Genomic DNA, 15,316 nt, shown 5'->3' on the forward strand with positions numbered 1-15,316 from the left:
CTCCTCCACAAACCCTGACACCTTGACTCTTGCCTGTCCAATACATTCCTCCTAATTTTATGTTACTACAATGCACTAAACATAGTTGTTGAATGCTTGATGAAATATTTACATGGGTTTATGGCTATTGATTAAGATGAGATAGAATATATGATTAATCTTGATGGATAAGTGTGTTTATAAAAAGTCCAACTTATTATTCAATAAGGAAAGAGGAAATTAGATGGCCATTGATTAGTAGTGTGGGAGTGTTTGTAGCCAAGGGATATACACCAATAGTGAGATAATGAATTCCTACAATTCAAAGATGGTGCAGGTATACAACAACATACATCATGTAATTAATGTTGAGTTGTCTTCTATCTATAAATATTAGGTAGTTGTATTAAAATTATACTATCAACAAATGATTAATGAATCCTCAACTCTTATGCTATAATTAATGACAATATTTTTTGTTGCATGACCTAATCCTGCATGCCTCCATGATATAATCTTCTCTTCAATTTTAGTAGAATTATGATAGGAAATTATTTCTCAATCTCTAAATTGTGCTCTTCTAAAATATATAAACTTGAACTTCATGCTTAATGAGGATTATATACAAGTATAGTGACATGTCTAAGTTGGCTAGGATTAGTTTAGCTTATATATCTTGCAAAGAACAATGAAATGAATGATCAAATTGTTATCTCTAAAAAATGCACCCTTGCTAATTTGTAGACATTAGCTTTAAGGAGAAACACGGGAACACTCCTAGGCCTATGGGTTGCCTGAAACTTGGAGTGAGCCTTTAGAGTACGCTGGTTCTTATGGATTTTTCACCTAAACTAACCTTTGCAGAGGAAAAGGGAAGAAAGAAAACATGAAATGAAACTATACTTCCTAAGGTGATACACCAAACTGATAATCTGAAATTTAGACAACTTACTAATACACAAAATAACCAGTAACCAAAGGATATTCTTGCACAACTCAAAGACCAATAACCTTTGCATCAACAATTTATAAGGAGGCTAAATAATCACAACCCTAAGAGGAAAAAGACTCTTTCGCACAAATTAAGATAGATTATATCATAGACACAACTTATAACCTGCAAATAAGTATAAATCCCTGCATAAAGGTGCTAATAGAGACACAATTATAAGGACAAAAAATCATCACATGAAACCATGTCATTCACCAAACACACAATATCCATATATATGAGTAGGCAAATGCACTATTACTATCACAAAAAATGTTACAATGCTGTCAAATTCTTAGACTAAGTTACAAACTCATCAAATCTGCAAAAGAAATCTCAAAAGTTACAAGTAGCAAGAAAGATGACCAACAAGAACTAACTCCAAATATGAAAACTTGGAGATATTTATGCTTTCCCAAAACAGTGTATGAAAATAGGACTCCACCTCCTCTTGGTCCTGCATACTCAAAAAGCCTACTTTTTAGGTCACTAAGCAACTCTAAAAAGGCATGTGCTTGAGAAAAAAGTCAAGCCTCCTCATCCTTTATCATAAAGGCTCTTAAAAATGCATTAAATGGTCCTTAAACAAGTCAAACAAGGCATGTACTCACTCATAAATGTAATAATATCTTTGATTTCTCAATAAATGTGAATAAGAAAAATATCTAATAAAGTGATTTATAAATTATTTTTAATAAATATATTTCTTTATTTCATTTATATTTAAGTCTATATTGTTATGCTCCATAAGTAATATTTATTGATTCATAATTTATCACTTAATAAATATTAATTATGTTGTTATTATTTATTAAGTGATAAATTATAAATCACTTGATAAATATTACACAATGTAATTAAGAGATGCAAAATATTACATTCGATCACCCCTAAGGCTCACGGGGGAATTGGGGGAATTAGTTGAGGAGAGAGACAAATAAAAGAAAGGCAAAAAATGCCTAAGCTAATCGATGGAATAGGGTAAAAGAAATCCTAAATCATTCATTTCCTCTTTTGACATTTGATGCTTTCATTTTGCTCCTGTGTTGAGCGCCGCCATGATCTTCACTCCTTGAGGGTTTGAACGAGTTTTTCTAGAAATGATTTGCAGATTTTGAATGAGCTTTTCCTGGAAATGATTATTTTAGTCTTTTAACACAATAGTTCGTAGTCTTCAAGATGCAAATGATTACATTATATTTATTGCCAAGGGTGTATTTTGAAGATTTTGTGACATTACTATAACTGCCTAGGAGTTTTTTTTTGGTCTTCAACTTGAGCTTCATTATCGAGCCATTACAACAGCAATACAATCTCATTTCTGTGTATTTTTGTTCCTCAGTATGCTTGAGGCTTTACTAGAGGATGTGCTTTTTTAAGCTCACATTCATATAATCCTATCTCCTTTGTGATGGGATGTAGATGATGTTGCTTCTCACCATCAAACATGATTGCTCTAGGCTTATATTTATTATCACTTAGCTATAACAGTTATAAACCTTGTCCATTTCACTCTTAAAACTATTTTTTTAGGAAATGTAGAACCCCTGTTTAATAGTGAGCAAAAGAAAACTTTGGCAAAAATGACATTCATTGTGCATGACTACAAACGTGCCACTGTGCATACACTTTATGAAAGCATTACTTAGTCATTGCTTTGTTCATATCACACATAATGGACTACCATTAATGATGAGAATGAAGCAATTTTGCATACGAACTTATTGCCCTTGCTCTGTCATTTTCATATTCTCTATGTTTGAATGGTTGTAGTTGATTGTGGTTTGCTTTGTGTATTAGATATAGGTTTCATGATTGTTCATGACAATAGTGCACATTATTTGTCCTTAACTTCGACTTAAAGACTATCAATTGCATGCTTTGGACTACATGTATCACTGTCATTTTCCACCTTTCTTTTGACTATGTTTGGCAATTATATTAGTTGGGATTTTGTCGTCTTTGTGGACACTGCATTTTTGTTCATGCATATTGCTTTGTGACCTGGGACTAATGTATGGCATGTATGGGCTATGATTTTGTTATAACAGTATCCCTGTATGATCGAAACTTCGTAATCACATCCTTCTATTCTTTGTCAAAACTCTGACTGACATCCTTTTATAACTATTACCTTTATTTCTCTTCCTGTGACTTTCTTCACTATTATTTTGGTAAGTGAGTCATAGTTTGTTAAAAAAACACAATATATTGAACTATTATACGTAAATTTAAAAGAGGTTTGTGGATTGTGAACAAGAAAAATACCTGCAAAACACGTATTCTTTGCTTGAATTGTGTGGCTTCTTGCACCTCTACAACGTGCTCTTTCTCAGTCTTCTTGCTCTTCGCTTCTTGCTTTCATTCGTTGAATGAAATGCTTTGATTTCAAGTGCTTATTTATGTGACAATATTTCAATTTCAATCGAAGTTCTTAAAATTTTCTATCTACTGTGTTGAATTTGAATTTGAATCTCCATATTTCCCCATTTATGTTTGAGTTGATTGTTTTTGTTGTTCAATTAGTGGCCTTACACAAGCGTTGTGATGGATGCAGGTGATATGATCGGTAATGACGCCGAAGTGACCATATAAGTCTGGTTCGAGCTGGACAGATGGGACGAGGGATGCAGAAAGGTGTTGAAAGGGTCCCGTGGTCCAACGCGGACATGGACAAATTATGACCATCACGTGACATTTGATTGGGCATGTTAGTGTCCACGGGTGCTCACATAACATGGGGTTGTTGTCATGTCGTTTTGTATTGCCTCCAAGTCAGCTTATTTAGGCTTAATATGTTATCGTTTTAATGTTTAACGCAGACTTTAATGTTTTTATCGTGACCCCTTTATTGGGCACGTGATCTTATTTGACAGAACTCAAAAACTTTTATTTGAATCAATGTGAATGGTTTAAATGTTTATGTGTGAACGTAAAGATTTATATTTTGAATGCAAAAGATACACTTTATGATTAATTCGTGTGATTGTTTAATGGTATTATTTATTTGTTCAACATTGAACATGTGATGGGACACACGTCCACAAATACAAATACTAGATAATTAGATAGACCACTGTAAACCCCTAACCGCCTAAGACCTATCATACATTTATCCCCGCACACGTAATGGCTCCTCTCCCCTACTTATAACTACGAAACAAACCCATCTCCTTTCCACCAAGCCGACAACAATTCCTTAGCCAAAAGAGAGTTATTCCTCAGTATCGAATTGACGAGAATCGGTCCACAGGAATATTTATAACTTGGATGGCTTCCAATTTATCCCCAGGATAGCTTCGAATAATATTAAACGACACGCTAATTTTGCCCTACTGGTATCCGCTATATATTTTCATATTTGCAAAATTGTGATCGTGTTGGCGGGTGTCAGAATAATAAGAAATGGAGGACGAGGCATCGCCATTGCCCGCGTTCGAAGCTTCTTTCTCAGTTCAACAGTTGTTAGCAGATCGGCTGCTCGACCAAGCGTTTCCCATTTCTGAACGCTTCCGAGCTCTCTTTTCCCTTCGCAATCTTAAAGGTTCAATTCCGCGCCAGGCACTTATTGTTGGTAAGTTAATTCTATGAAGTTAATTCCATGCTTTTTTCCTTCAATACCCAACTGTTGACCTTTATTAGATTTGAGTTCTTCCGAATCTTCCTCGTGACAGTAACTATCAGGCGTTCCTGCTTTTGTCGGGTTTGCGGATATCAGCTTTTAATTGTGAACTCTGAACTGTGGTGCATGAAATTTTATTCAGTAGTTTGTAGTTGCCTGAAAACAAAATTTTAGGCGTTCCCGCTTTAGTGAAGTTGGAGGATATCAGATTTTAATTGTGAACTCTGAATTGCATGAAATGACAAATATTAGTTTGTAGTTGTTTAGAAGCATATTGTGATCATGTGTGATTCTTTTCTCTTTTAGCAACCAGAGATTCTTCGAATTTGTTGGCACACGAGGCAGCATTTGCACTGGGACAAATGCAAGATGCAGAAGCAGTTCCGGCTCTCAAAGATCTTTTGCTGGATTACTCGATTCATCCTATTGTTCGCCATGAGGTAATGCTATATTGTTTGCTTTCAGGGACTCTATTTTCGTTTTCCTTCTAAGATTCATCTCAATTATACTTGGCAGTCATTACAGTACACCATTGACTCACGCAGGCTGGAGTTATGGATCACCTTATTTCAGTGAGCGGAAATTTGAACCTGAGTCATGCTCTTGCTAGTCCCCATTACCACTATATCACAAACCCTTGAAATTTTGCTGGAGTCCTGAACTTCTTCAAGATTATCTAATGAATGCTAGAGGAAGGTTACCTATACAAAAGTGGAAATTCCTTAAAAGGGTGCGGAACTCCGTACTGTGCACTTTTTATTTTTCACTATCTCCCTAACATATATAAACAACTGCTAATTGGAATCTTCCTATCCATCTAGAAGTCATGATAATACCCAGCAATGACGTTACAGCTATTTTTCTTCCAAAGAGATAAAAAATGCTATTTCCCAATGTATACGGTAGTTAATGAATAGATTTGATGTTTTTTGGATTTCGTGTTGAATTCTACCAAAAACCTTTTTAACTTTTGTGTTTTTGTATGGATATATCTTTTTGCTCCTGTTGAATTGTGAGGCAGAGCTTCTCTTCGACAAATCAAAATGCTATTGGTGAGTATGTAGCAGCATCTGAACTGGACAACAGGTTCTGCTTAATCGTGCATGTATTTTCTAATATGGATCCTGAAAAGCCTTTGGACAAGTTTGAATTTGTGTTGGTTAGAACTCAGAGGTGTATTGGGACAATCTTCATAACCTTGTTTTATTAATTGCAAGCACAGTCATCAATATTTTAATTCTGTGTTTATGCTAACCATTAACCCAAGGTTTAAGCTCTCTAGAATTCTTTTGTTTGTCCTCGCTTTCAGCTCCTGCTTTTTGTTTCATAAACTTAGTAACATAAACGCATAAGGCTTATAATAAAAAATCAGTGCTTTCTGCTGCCTTATCTCATTATAGTCCATTACCATCATTTTGAGATTTTAGTAGCTTATATTTTGAAAACCTGTTCCCTGGTCCTGCCTTATCTCCTGATAACACATTACAGTACTTTTGAGACTTTAACTTGAGAGAATTTTCCTACTTCATGCAAGTATAAACATTTTTGGCTCTGTAGAATCATGGTCTTTCTATTAGGACAAATATTGAATCTATTTATATTCTTCAAGAACCTACACTGAGAGTTGTGTAAACATTCTCATCTCTTGATGCTATTTTTATAAGGAAGCTAAGGTAGTGGATTAACTTCCTACACTAATCTTGAGAGGAGGGTTTTGCAACACTTTTTAAGATCTTGATGACGGTTACATAAACTAAAGAGAAATAAACATAAGTACGATTCATACCACACCATAGTGATTTACATGGGGAAAACCCCTTCAAGAGAAAAATCTCACACTTCAAAATCCACCCAATATATCATTCAGAAATCACAAGATTACAATATACTTGCAAAGCAAGCTTCTCACAGGAATTTTACGAACCAGAGATTCAGAAGCAACTCAAGAACTATCAGACTCTCATAATACATCACAATACCTAGCCATAATACAATGGCCTTATAAAATAAGGTTGCCTTCTAGGGAAAACAAAGCCAACATAATCTCTACTGTAAGATCTAAGACCTCGTGATGAATGGTTCATATTTACAATAATAAAATTTGCATAGAATGTGGCTTTTGGGGGTGTTGCCCTCAAACCCCCATCAAGGTGCGTGGCCCTTGGATCCTCCACTGGGGGAGTTGGGGCATCCCCTCTAGACCCCGCAAGGGGGGTACCCGTCCGCACCCCCTCCTCCTTGCAACCCCTCACGCTCAATATATTAGGCTGTTATAATCGCAAGGTTGAGACACCATATTTCTAAACACTTTTGTTTGGGATAATTATTGAATCTCTTGACATTTTTCAAGAGCATATACCAGGCTTGTCATCAACATTACCATCTTCACAGAGGAATCAAAATACAAAGAGACTCAACAAGAACAATTTTATGGGTCTCAACAAACCTAAATAAACCTGATTTGCAGAAGAGACAAGAAGATGAAAAAGATGACCTTCAGTTATTGTAATGTTTCATGAATTTTCAGCAGCTATGTACAATACATATAGATTCCAACTCTTGAGTTATTATTATCTATTGGAAATATTTTTGTCTAATAGATGCCAAATACATTCACTTCTTAACCTATGATCATTAGTTGGAAGACAACTTGCAACACTCTTCTTTGGTATGTGATATCATTATCTTTGAGCTTTGACCTAAGCAGTTGGAGAGGACCTTGTTGAGTATTTGCTTAAGTTTATTTTTTGGTTCTGTGTAGGGGAAAAAGCGAGACTAGGCTAACATGCCCTAATCTTACCTTTTGACACACATTGTGGAATACGAAAGAGCCTAGAGGTATCACACAATTGGCTACTTCTTTTTGTGGAAGAGAGAGCCATGGGCTACCTATTAGGGTTTCTATTCCTTTGTTGTAATTGAAAGATAAAATGATGCAAGTTCAATTCCTAACTCCAAAGTGCAAGTATGAACTAATAACAAGATTGCAGAATTGAGTTTAAACAATGGAAAGTTGTAAACACAAGGACAAGACAAGAATGCAGATGCGTACCCGGAGTTAAAATCTGAGTGAAAATGTTCGGGACAGGGGCGCAGGCGCCACTGTCCTGATTCTGCCCCTGAAATTGCTCCTGAAACTGTTGTTTTGCAACCTGAAAAGCTGTCAGAAATGCTGAAACTTGCTGTCTGACTGAGGGACCAGGGCGCCCAGCGCCCCTGTCCTGGCAGGACCAGGGCGCCCCACGCCCCTGTCCTGGTCTTTTGCCCTGAAATTTGGTGTGTAGCTCAGTTTCTGTCTGCTTCTACCGAATCTGCAACTTGCGGCGTCGTCCGAATCCCGAAATCTGCACTTATATCTGAAAAGGTACGGTGGGTGGCTATATAGGGTTTTGCCTTAGTCAAACCCCTGCTTTGGTGATTTCCACCTCCACGAATAGCCAAGTTGTATTGTAAAAGTAGTGTGTGTGCAAGATCCTAAAATGCAAGTAAGCAAACTAGAGCAACCTAGAAAGTAAATCCTAATTGCTTGTAAATGATAATGTAAATGCTCCAAATCAAGATGCAAAGTGATCTAAAGCATGAATACAAATGATATAATGAGGCTTATGCAAAGACATGAAAACAACATGAAATCATACCCAACCCCAAGGGAGCGGTACAAGCCAATCTTCAGTCGGTGATCCCCTATTGCTCTTCAATGCTTTCAAAGCCCTAAATGGATGAATGAAATTGATGAATGCTTGATGGATGGATGTTGAATGTTGTTGAAGTCTTCAAAGATTTGCTCTTTCGCTGCATAGAAGGCCCCTGAAACCAAAATTCGGATCCTTTCAAATGAAGAAAGAGAGCTCTTATATATGAAACCCTAGGTCTTAATTTCAACATTTGGCCGACCTAGAGATTGAATCTCTTGCCAATTTCTTGGGGTTAAGCTTTATTTTATGATTGGATCGCGCTCCTAAAATTTCGGGAAAAATGTTCGGGACCGTGTGCACTCCGGGCGCCATGGTCCCGGCAACTTCTCACCAAATTTTTAGGGCCGTTAGATATGATGATTTTAGAGAGAATCCCGAAGTTACAGGTGATTTCGAGAAATTTCGGGAAAAATGTTGGGGACCGTGTGCACTCCGGGCGCCATGGTCCCGGCAACTTCTCACCAAATTTTTAGGGCCGTTAGATATGATGATTTTAGAGAGAATCCCGAAGTTACAGGTGATTTCGAGATGTTTTGACCCCCGAAATCAAGCCCCCAAGTTCAAAATAGGACCTAATTAGGGTTTTTGATTAAATGATGTATTGGAGGAATAAAATGAAAAGGGCACACTTTAATGAAAGGGCCCAACTTTATGATGTGGAAGATGATGAAATAGAACCTTAGACCTAATTAATTTAATTAATTAAGTGCTAAAGGGGAAATGCAATGCAAAATGCAAAATGCGCCAAGGCGGGTGCTAAACTAGGTGTGAAATTGTACCACCCTAGCAAGTGCGTACAATTTACGACGCTACAGGTTCAAATTATCATTTTTGTTTGACATATTTCATGTCACTCCTTAATTAAGAAAATACCCCTTTGAAACTTACGTTTTACTCTTTTACTGCCAATGAATAATAGTTTTCTATTTCTTTTCATGATATGTAACTATCTATTAGGTTTCTATAATCTCAAAATGTATAGGCTATTTAATTACATTATGCAATACGTTTTGAAATGTTTTTGAATACAGGCAGCAGAGGCCCTTGGGGCTATTGGGCTGGATGATTATGTACCCCTCTTGCAGAATAGCTTAAAGTTAGATCCAGCACAGGAAGTGCAAGAAACATGCGAATTGGCACTTAAACGCATTGAGAAAAGTAGGCATAAAAATGCAACTAAAGAAATTATCACAGAAGACAAGTCTCCTTTCCTGTCTGTCGATCCTGCAGTGCCTGCATCTTCTGAGACTAGCATAGAGGAACTCAGGTATGTTGCTCATTCATATAAATACAGTAAATGCATGCAGTGGAATTCAGTCTTTTCTGTTCATCGTCTTATCATTGATTTATTTTGTATTTGCATTAGGAAAGAGCTTTTGGATGAAGAAAAAGGTATGTATGAGCGCTATGCTGCATTATTTGCACTGCGAAATCATGGAGGAGCTGAAGCCGTTGATGCTATTGTTGCAGCATTACAAGCTCAAAGTGCACTGCTTCGACATGAGGTCAGTTGACAATTGCATGGTGTTATTTTGTTATTCAAGATTACAATTTGATTACAATTTCATTGTTTCAGTTAACTGTCTTTATCATACCTGCACTGAAGCATACTTGTCTGTTGTGGTTTAGAGAAAAAATGATCAAACCTTTTCCCTAATGACAAATAATGAATAAGTTTACAACAGTGATGGTCATATACTATATAGTATTAACCAATTATCAATATGATTTATCTTTCTTAATAAATAAATGAGGTCCTTATTCACGATTTATTGTGATTACATGTAAATGTGAATCCAAAAAAACCAGGATTATGATGAAGTGTGAGAAAAAGACATTAAGTAATAACCTTGAATGCATTTTCGTTGGGCAATAATTCAAGAGTTGCAGTTAGTTACATCTCAACTTGCTAATTTGATTTCAAAAATTAGTTATCATTTTTGTAGATTGATTCTGACAACGAGTGAAGTGAGTTCATATTGTATTGGTCAGTGTTGTCTTCAACAACATTAGCTACCTACCAAGTTGGAGAATGCAGTATCAAAGCTCCTAAATTTACATGGGACCAGGGCACAGATTGCTGGAGCATACAGTCTAAGCATCGAACATTATAATTGTTCTCGAGTTGTGTTTGCATACCAATAGGGTACAAGTGACTGGAATTCAAATGCAGAGAGAACACATCATTAGTTTCAAATAGCTAACTGACGTTTCAGCAGGAGAACAATAGTTGGCTGAGAGTTTTATGGCCATTTCAACTTGTTGGGTGCCCTGTATTTTTTTTCCCAGAACACCTTCTGCTGGATTTTCGGGTTGTAGTTCAACCGCTGCAGAAATTACCTGGAGAAAGTCAAAAAAGGATGCATTACTATCAAAGGAAGAAGGAAATTAGAAGGAGGTTATTTTTATAGGTTAAAACTTGACATAGTTTACAAACTGAGCCTGCTCTCATTTGCAAAATACAATAAACCAACCGGTGGCATGGGGAGTACCATGGCAGTCATACTGGCTAAAAACTTAAGCCTCAAAATTCCATTGTATACCTGTAGTGTATGCTTCTGCAAAACAAAAAGCTATGCCCCACTCTTGACGAGGATCCAAACAGATACATCTGAACTAAAGAGGTATTACGATCCGAAATGCTGTTTTACATAAGCAGCAATCCAAAGCTTAAAACAAAACCTGGAGTAACTACATAAGCCAGAGAGACCTTCAGATGAGATCTTACTCTTATATGATTTTTTCTTTCATTGGATTCTCTTGGTCAATTTTAATATGAACCACCAAATCTATGTTTTCTTCCTATATCTGAATTCATTGGCAAAATTCTTGAGTGAATCATGATCTCATGGATTACAAATTCCAAAATCTGCACAAGATGCTTCAGTAAAGCGAAATTGTGATCACATGGATTATAATTCTGAAATGTTTGATAAAAAGCTTCAACAAATAGTGCTCACATGGATTGTAATTCTGAAATGTTTGACAAAAAGCTTCAACAAATTGTGATCACATTGAGTGCAAATTGGATTATCCTTAAGAGAACAGTGATTTCATGCGTTATGATTCTAATATATTTGACAAAATATTGGAAATATTTGTGAAAATCCTAAGAGAACAGTGATTTCATGCGTTATGATTCTAATATATTTGACAAAATGCTTTAATTATTTCTCATCTCCTCATGGATTGAAATTCCAAAATATTTAACAAAGTAGTCAACAAATAGTCAAACCAATCAATGCAATTTTGTGAGAAAATGCTTCAGTTAATTGTGATGTCATGGACAGTAATTTTTCACTCAATCCAGCATTTGTGAAATTATTCTTCAATAAATTTTCCATCTAATGAACTGCAACTGAAAGTGTTTGAACAATTACATTAACAAAATGTAATCTGTGACTACATGGACCGTGATTTTGAAAAATCTGACAAAATGCATAGATAAATTACTATGTTACTGGGTTCTCCTGGAACTCCCCCCTATTTGTATGGGCTGGGTCTGCTTTGGGTTCACCCAGGGCCCCTGTGATGAACCCTTGCTGGTTCAACTCTTCAACCTGTTTTAATTTGTATATCTTCTTTGTAATTTTGATTATTAAGATGGTCTTTCAGAAATAGACAGAAGTTGCAGAAGGGGGGGGTTTCTTTAATTTGCAACACATATTGAAATAATTCATGAATTTAATCAACTGAAACAATAAACTGGAGAATTTAGAAGCATACTAGGTCCTTAGCCAATTTATTGAATTAAAAGAATTCAATCAGCAACTTACAAAGTTCTGATTTTTATTTTGAAACAATTCAGATATGCTCTTATTTAATACTAAGACACCCAAATAGTGGAAGATGGCGTCAATAATGAGCAAGCTGTGTGTTTGGGAAAAGAAGCCTCCAAACAACAGAAGAATTAACAACAAAACAGTACATAGGAAACCTACAACAAATCTGCCTTGTAAGAAGCCAAATCTGCCCCAATTCAATTCAATTTGACTTCTGAATGAAGCCAACCAAGTTGCAACAATTCGATTGATCTTTCACAATGTCAAAGCTACTGAATTCTGAAGAATGCATGCTCTCCAAAACAGGTCCAAACCCTAGCCGCCATAGCCAAGTGCTCAAAAGAAATGTCAAATGCTCAATATCAATGAACGAGGTTTAATTTCTAAGTTTCCGGTTCGAGTTCGAAGAACCCGATACGGCAAAATTTTGAAAAGGGGTTTGGGTTCGTTAGTACAAAAACATGTAAATTATATATATATATATATATATATATTTTGATATTTGTGAAGCCTATAAGCATGAATTAAAATTTGCATGTCACATAGCATCATATAAACAACAAAACAAACATAAACTTGTAATCATAGCATCATGATCATACCATAATTGATAATAGCATCATATACATCAAGTTTAATATCAAAATGACAAAATATTCAAGTATCATTGTTTCAACTTTCAACAATATAAACTTAAAGTTTAATCATCAAATGGATCATCTAATTCATCCTCCTCCTCCTCCTCCTCCTCATTGACATTGACATTAGATGAGCCAATGCCACTTGCACTTGCACTATTAGTTGGCTCAATTTCCGAGTCATCAAGTGTCAATGCAAGAAGTTGAGAAGCTGGAGCATCCAAATCAGTATGCTCTGGCTCTATATCCCACATCTTTGTTTCCCCTTGTGTGTAGTCATGTTGTTTGTGTGAAAGAAGACATAGGTTGGAATGCACATATACTAAATTTTTCGCTCTTTTTGATAGCAGCCTATTGCGCTTTGCTGAGTGGATGAAAGAGTATGTGCTCCAATTTCTTTTTGAAGCAAATGAACTAACAACCTATGAAGACAAAGTAAACTATAAATAAACTAAAACTTGTAAATTAAAAATTTTAATTAATTAAACTTGCGATAAAAAATTTATAGTGAGGGGTTGAAGGTGTTGGAAGCATGTGCCATGGAAGTACCACCAGCTATGACCATCCTTCTTGGATCTATGACGAAGTGCATCAACACTTAGACCATTCCCATTTGCAAATTCTATGAACTCATATGTAACAACATCTCGCAAATCATCATCGGGATACAGTCTAAGAAATGCTGCCTTGTACCCATCAGATACTTCTAGATCTCTCCATGGTGGAATCCTTCCTGGTTTATCAAGAAACTGATTGCTATAGTACTTAGGTGTCAAGGCATAGGCAAGAAGGTGCAAAGGAGTGGTCATCTTATTCCACCTCTCTACAATAATTACTTCCAGTTCTTTGAAGAATTTCTCCTGAGGATCATTCTCTTTTTCATTTATAGTGACCTTTATTTTTTCAAGCATTTAGTCAATGCCATCATAAATCTCACCTATGCAAGGCCTATCCATGTCTGTATAGCAAATCATGCTCATGATGGGCTCAGTGATTCTTAGGAGATATGTAACAAGATCCCACCATTTCTCATTCAATATTCTATCCCTAATTTTTTCTGCCCTCTCAGTGCTACTTTGCTTCCATACAGTCCAATTGGTGCTGATCACCATATTGCATAGTGCCACTCTAACTTTCACAAGTCATCTTAAGACGATTGTGTTTGATGCAAAACGGGTCTCAGCAACCTATAACACAAATTAATGCCAAATGATTAAAAAATAAAGCCAAACTTTAAAGAAGAATACACAATATAGCTTACACAATGATATTATGAACATTGAAAATTCAAAATAATCAGGAAATGTAAAATTAAATTACTATTTCATTTACCTTCAATAGCTCCAAATTCGAATAGGTTCTAAAAATCCCTTGAGACATGTGGTGGTTTGTGATGAACATCTAGATGTCCTCAGCCTCTGCATACACATCTCTGATCCATTTTATTTTTTGCCCAATCCTTTGTAGCATAAGATTGAGTGAATGTACCGCACAAGGTGTCCAAAAGATGTGATCATAGCGTTGCTCAACCAACAAACCAGCAGCTCTACAATTTTTTGCATTGTCCGTTATGACTTGGACAACATTGCGGGGTCCCACAGACTCAATGGCAGAGATGAGAATTTCTGCAATAAATTGGCCATCTTTTATTTGGCCCTCACAATCCACAGCGCTCAAAAACATTGCCCCTTTAGGGGACACCGCTATGATATTGATCAAGGGACGGTTTTTAGCATCTTTCCACCCATCTGAAACAATTGTTACACCTGTCTCAACCCATGAATCCCTTATGGGTTTCAATGCATCTTCAACCCTCTTCACCTCTTTCTCCAATAATGTTCCACGTACCTTCTCATAACTGGGGCCCTTATACCCTCTTGATGCCTCATTAACACTTTTTATCATTTGCTTCCAATATGGGGAGTGAACAACATTGAATGACAACCAACCCATTTGCATAAATGCACCTTACTATATCTTGGTCAGCATTGTCTCTACTCTCATTTTGGAATGCGGTTTCTAAAGGCCCCTTTGTTCTTTTACGTGTCAATGGTGGTTCACTTTGAGGTTCATTTGTGGCAAAGAAGGGGTGGTCTTCTACTACAATACTGGGATTAGAAGGGCCTTGCATTCCCCTTGTTTTCTTTGATGCGGTTTGGTCCAATCTACAAGCTTCCCTCTCTTCTGCCGCCTCATGCTCCCTAATATATTTCATCACTGTCTCATCCGGTATAGGTTTACCATTTTTTCCAGGGCATTTTTTGATGCCTCTTCCTTTTATTTCACACAAATGGCCTACCACCCGATAATATGAACTATTACGTTCAATATCACATCCATGGCATTTCCAACGGAATCCCCCACCTCCCGGAAGTTGTTTTATAATGTCCACATATTGCCATAAGGGAGAATTTGGATCATTTCTTTGTTTTGCAATTATTTGTTCATTGCCAATGGAGGAAGATGTAGATGCCATTTTAGTTCCTATGGCAAGAAATAATATAAACATATTCAAAAACAAAAACTAAATAATGAAAAAAAATTCAAGTTTCATGTTTGACTATTTGTGAAACAAAAATAATTGGAAAAAAAAGTTTAAAAACCTACCT

General features: G+C 36.2%; 1 protein-coding gene across 4 annotated transcripts in view; it reads left to right on the plus strand.

Moving 5' to 3' along the window:
* The first annotated feature begins 4,140 nt into the window (after positions 1–4,140).
* Positions 4,141–15,316, plus strand: part of LOC131031989 (deoxyhypusine hydroxylase) — a 43,271-nt gene continuing 32,095 nt past the window's right edge. Inside the window, exons 1-5 of one of the 4 annotated variants that reach the window (XM_057962868.2) lie at positions 4,141–4,544; positions 4,899–5,032; positions 9,319–9,554; positions 9,654–9,679; positions 9,758–9,792. In XM_057962868.2, the coding sequence (XP_057818851.1) occupies positions 4,376–4,544; positions 4,899–5,032; positions 9,319–9,554; positions 9,654–9,679; positions 9,758–9,792 (600 nt within the window). In that variant the 5' untranslated portion in view covers positions 4,141–4,375. Of the gene's footprint in view, positions 4,545–4,898; positions 5,033–9,318; positions 9,555–9,653; positions 9,793–15,316 lie in introns of all 4 variants that reach the window. The other 3 variants (XM_057962866.2, XM_057962867.2, XM_057962865.2) reach the window with 3 other exon arrangements.

This window comes from Cryptomeria japonica, chromosome 4 (assembly GCF_030272615.1).
Source record: "Cryptomeria japonica chromosome 4, Sugi_1.0, whole genome shotgun sequence".
NCBI classification, from domain to species: Eukaryota; Viridiplantae; Streptophyta; class Pinopsida; order Cupressales; family Cupressaceae; genus Cryptomeria; species Cryptomeria japonica.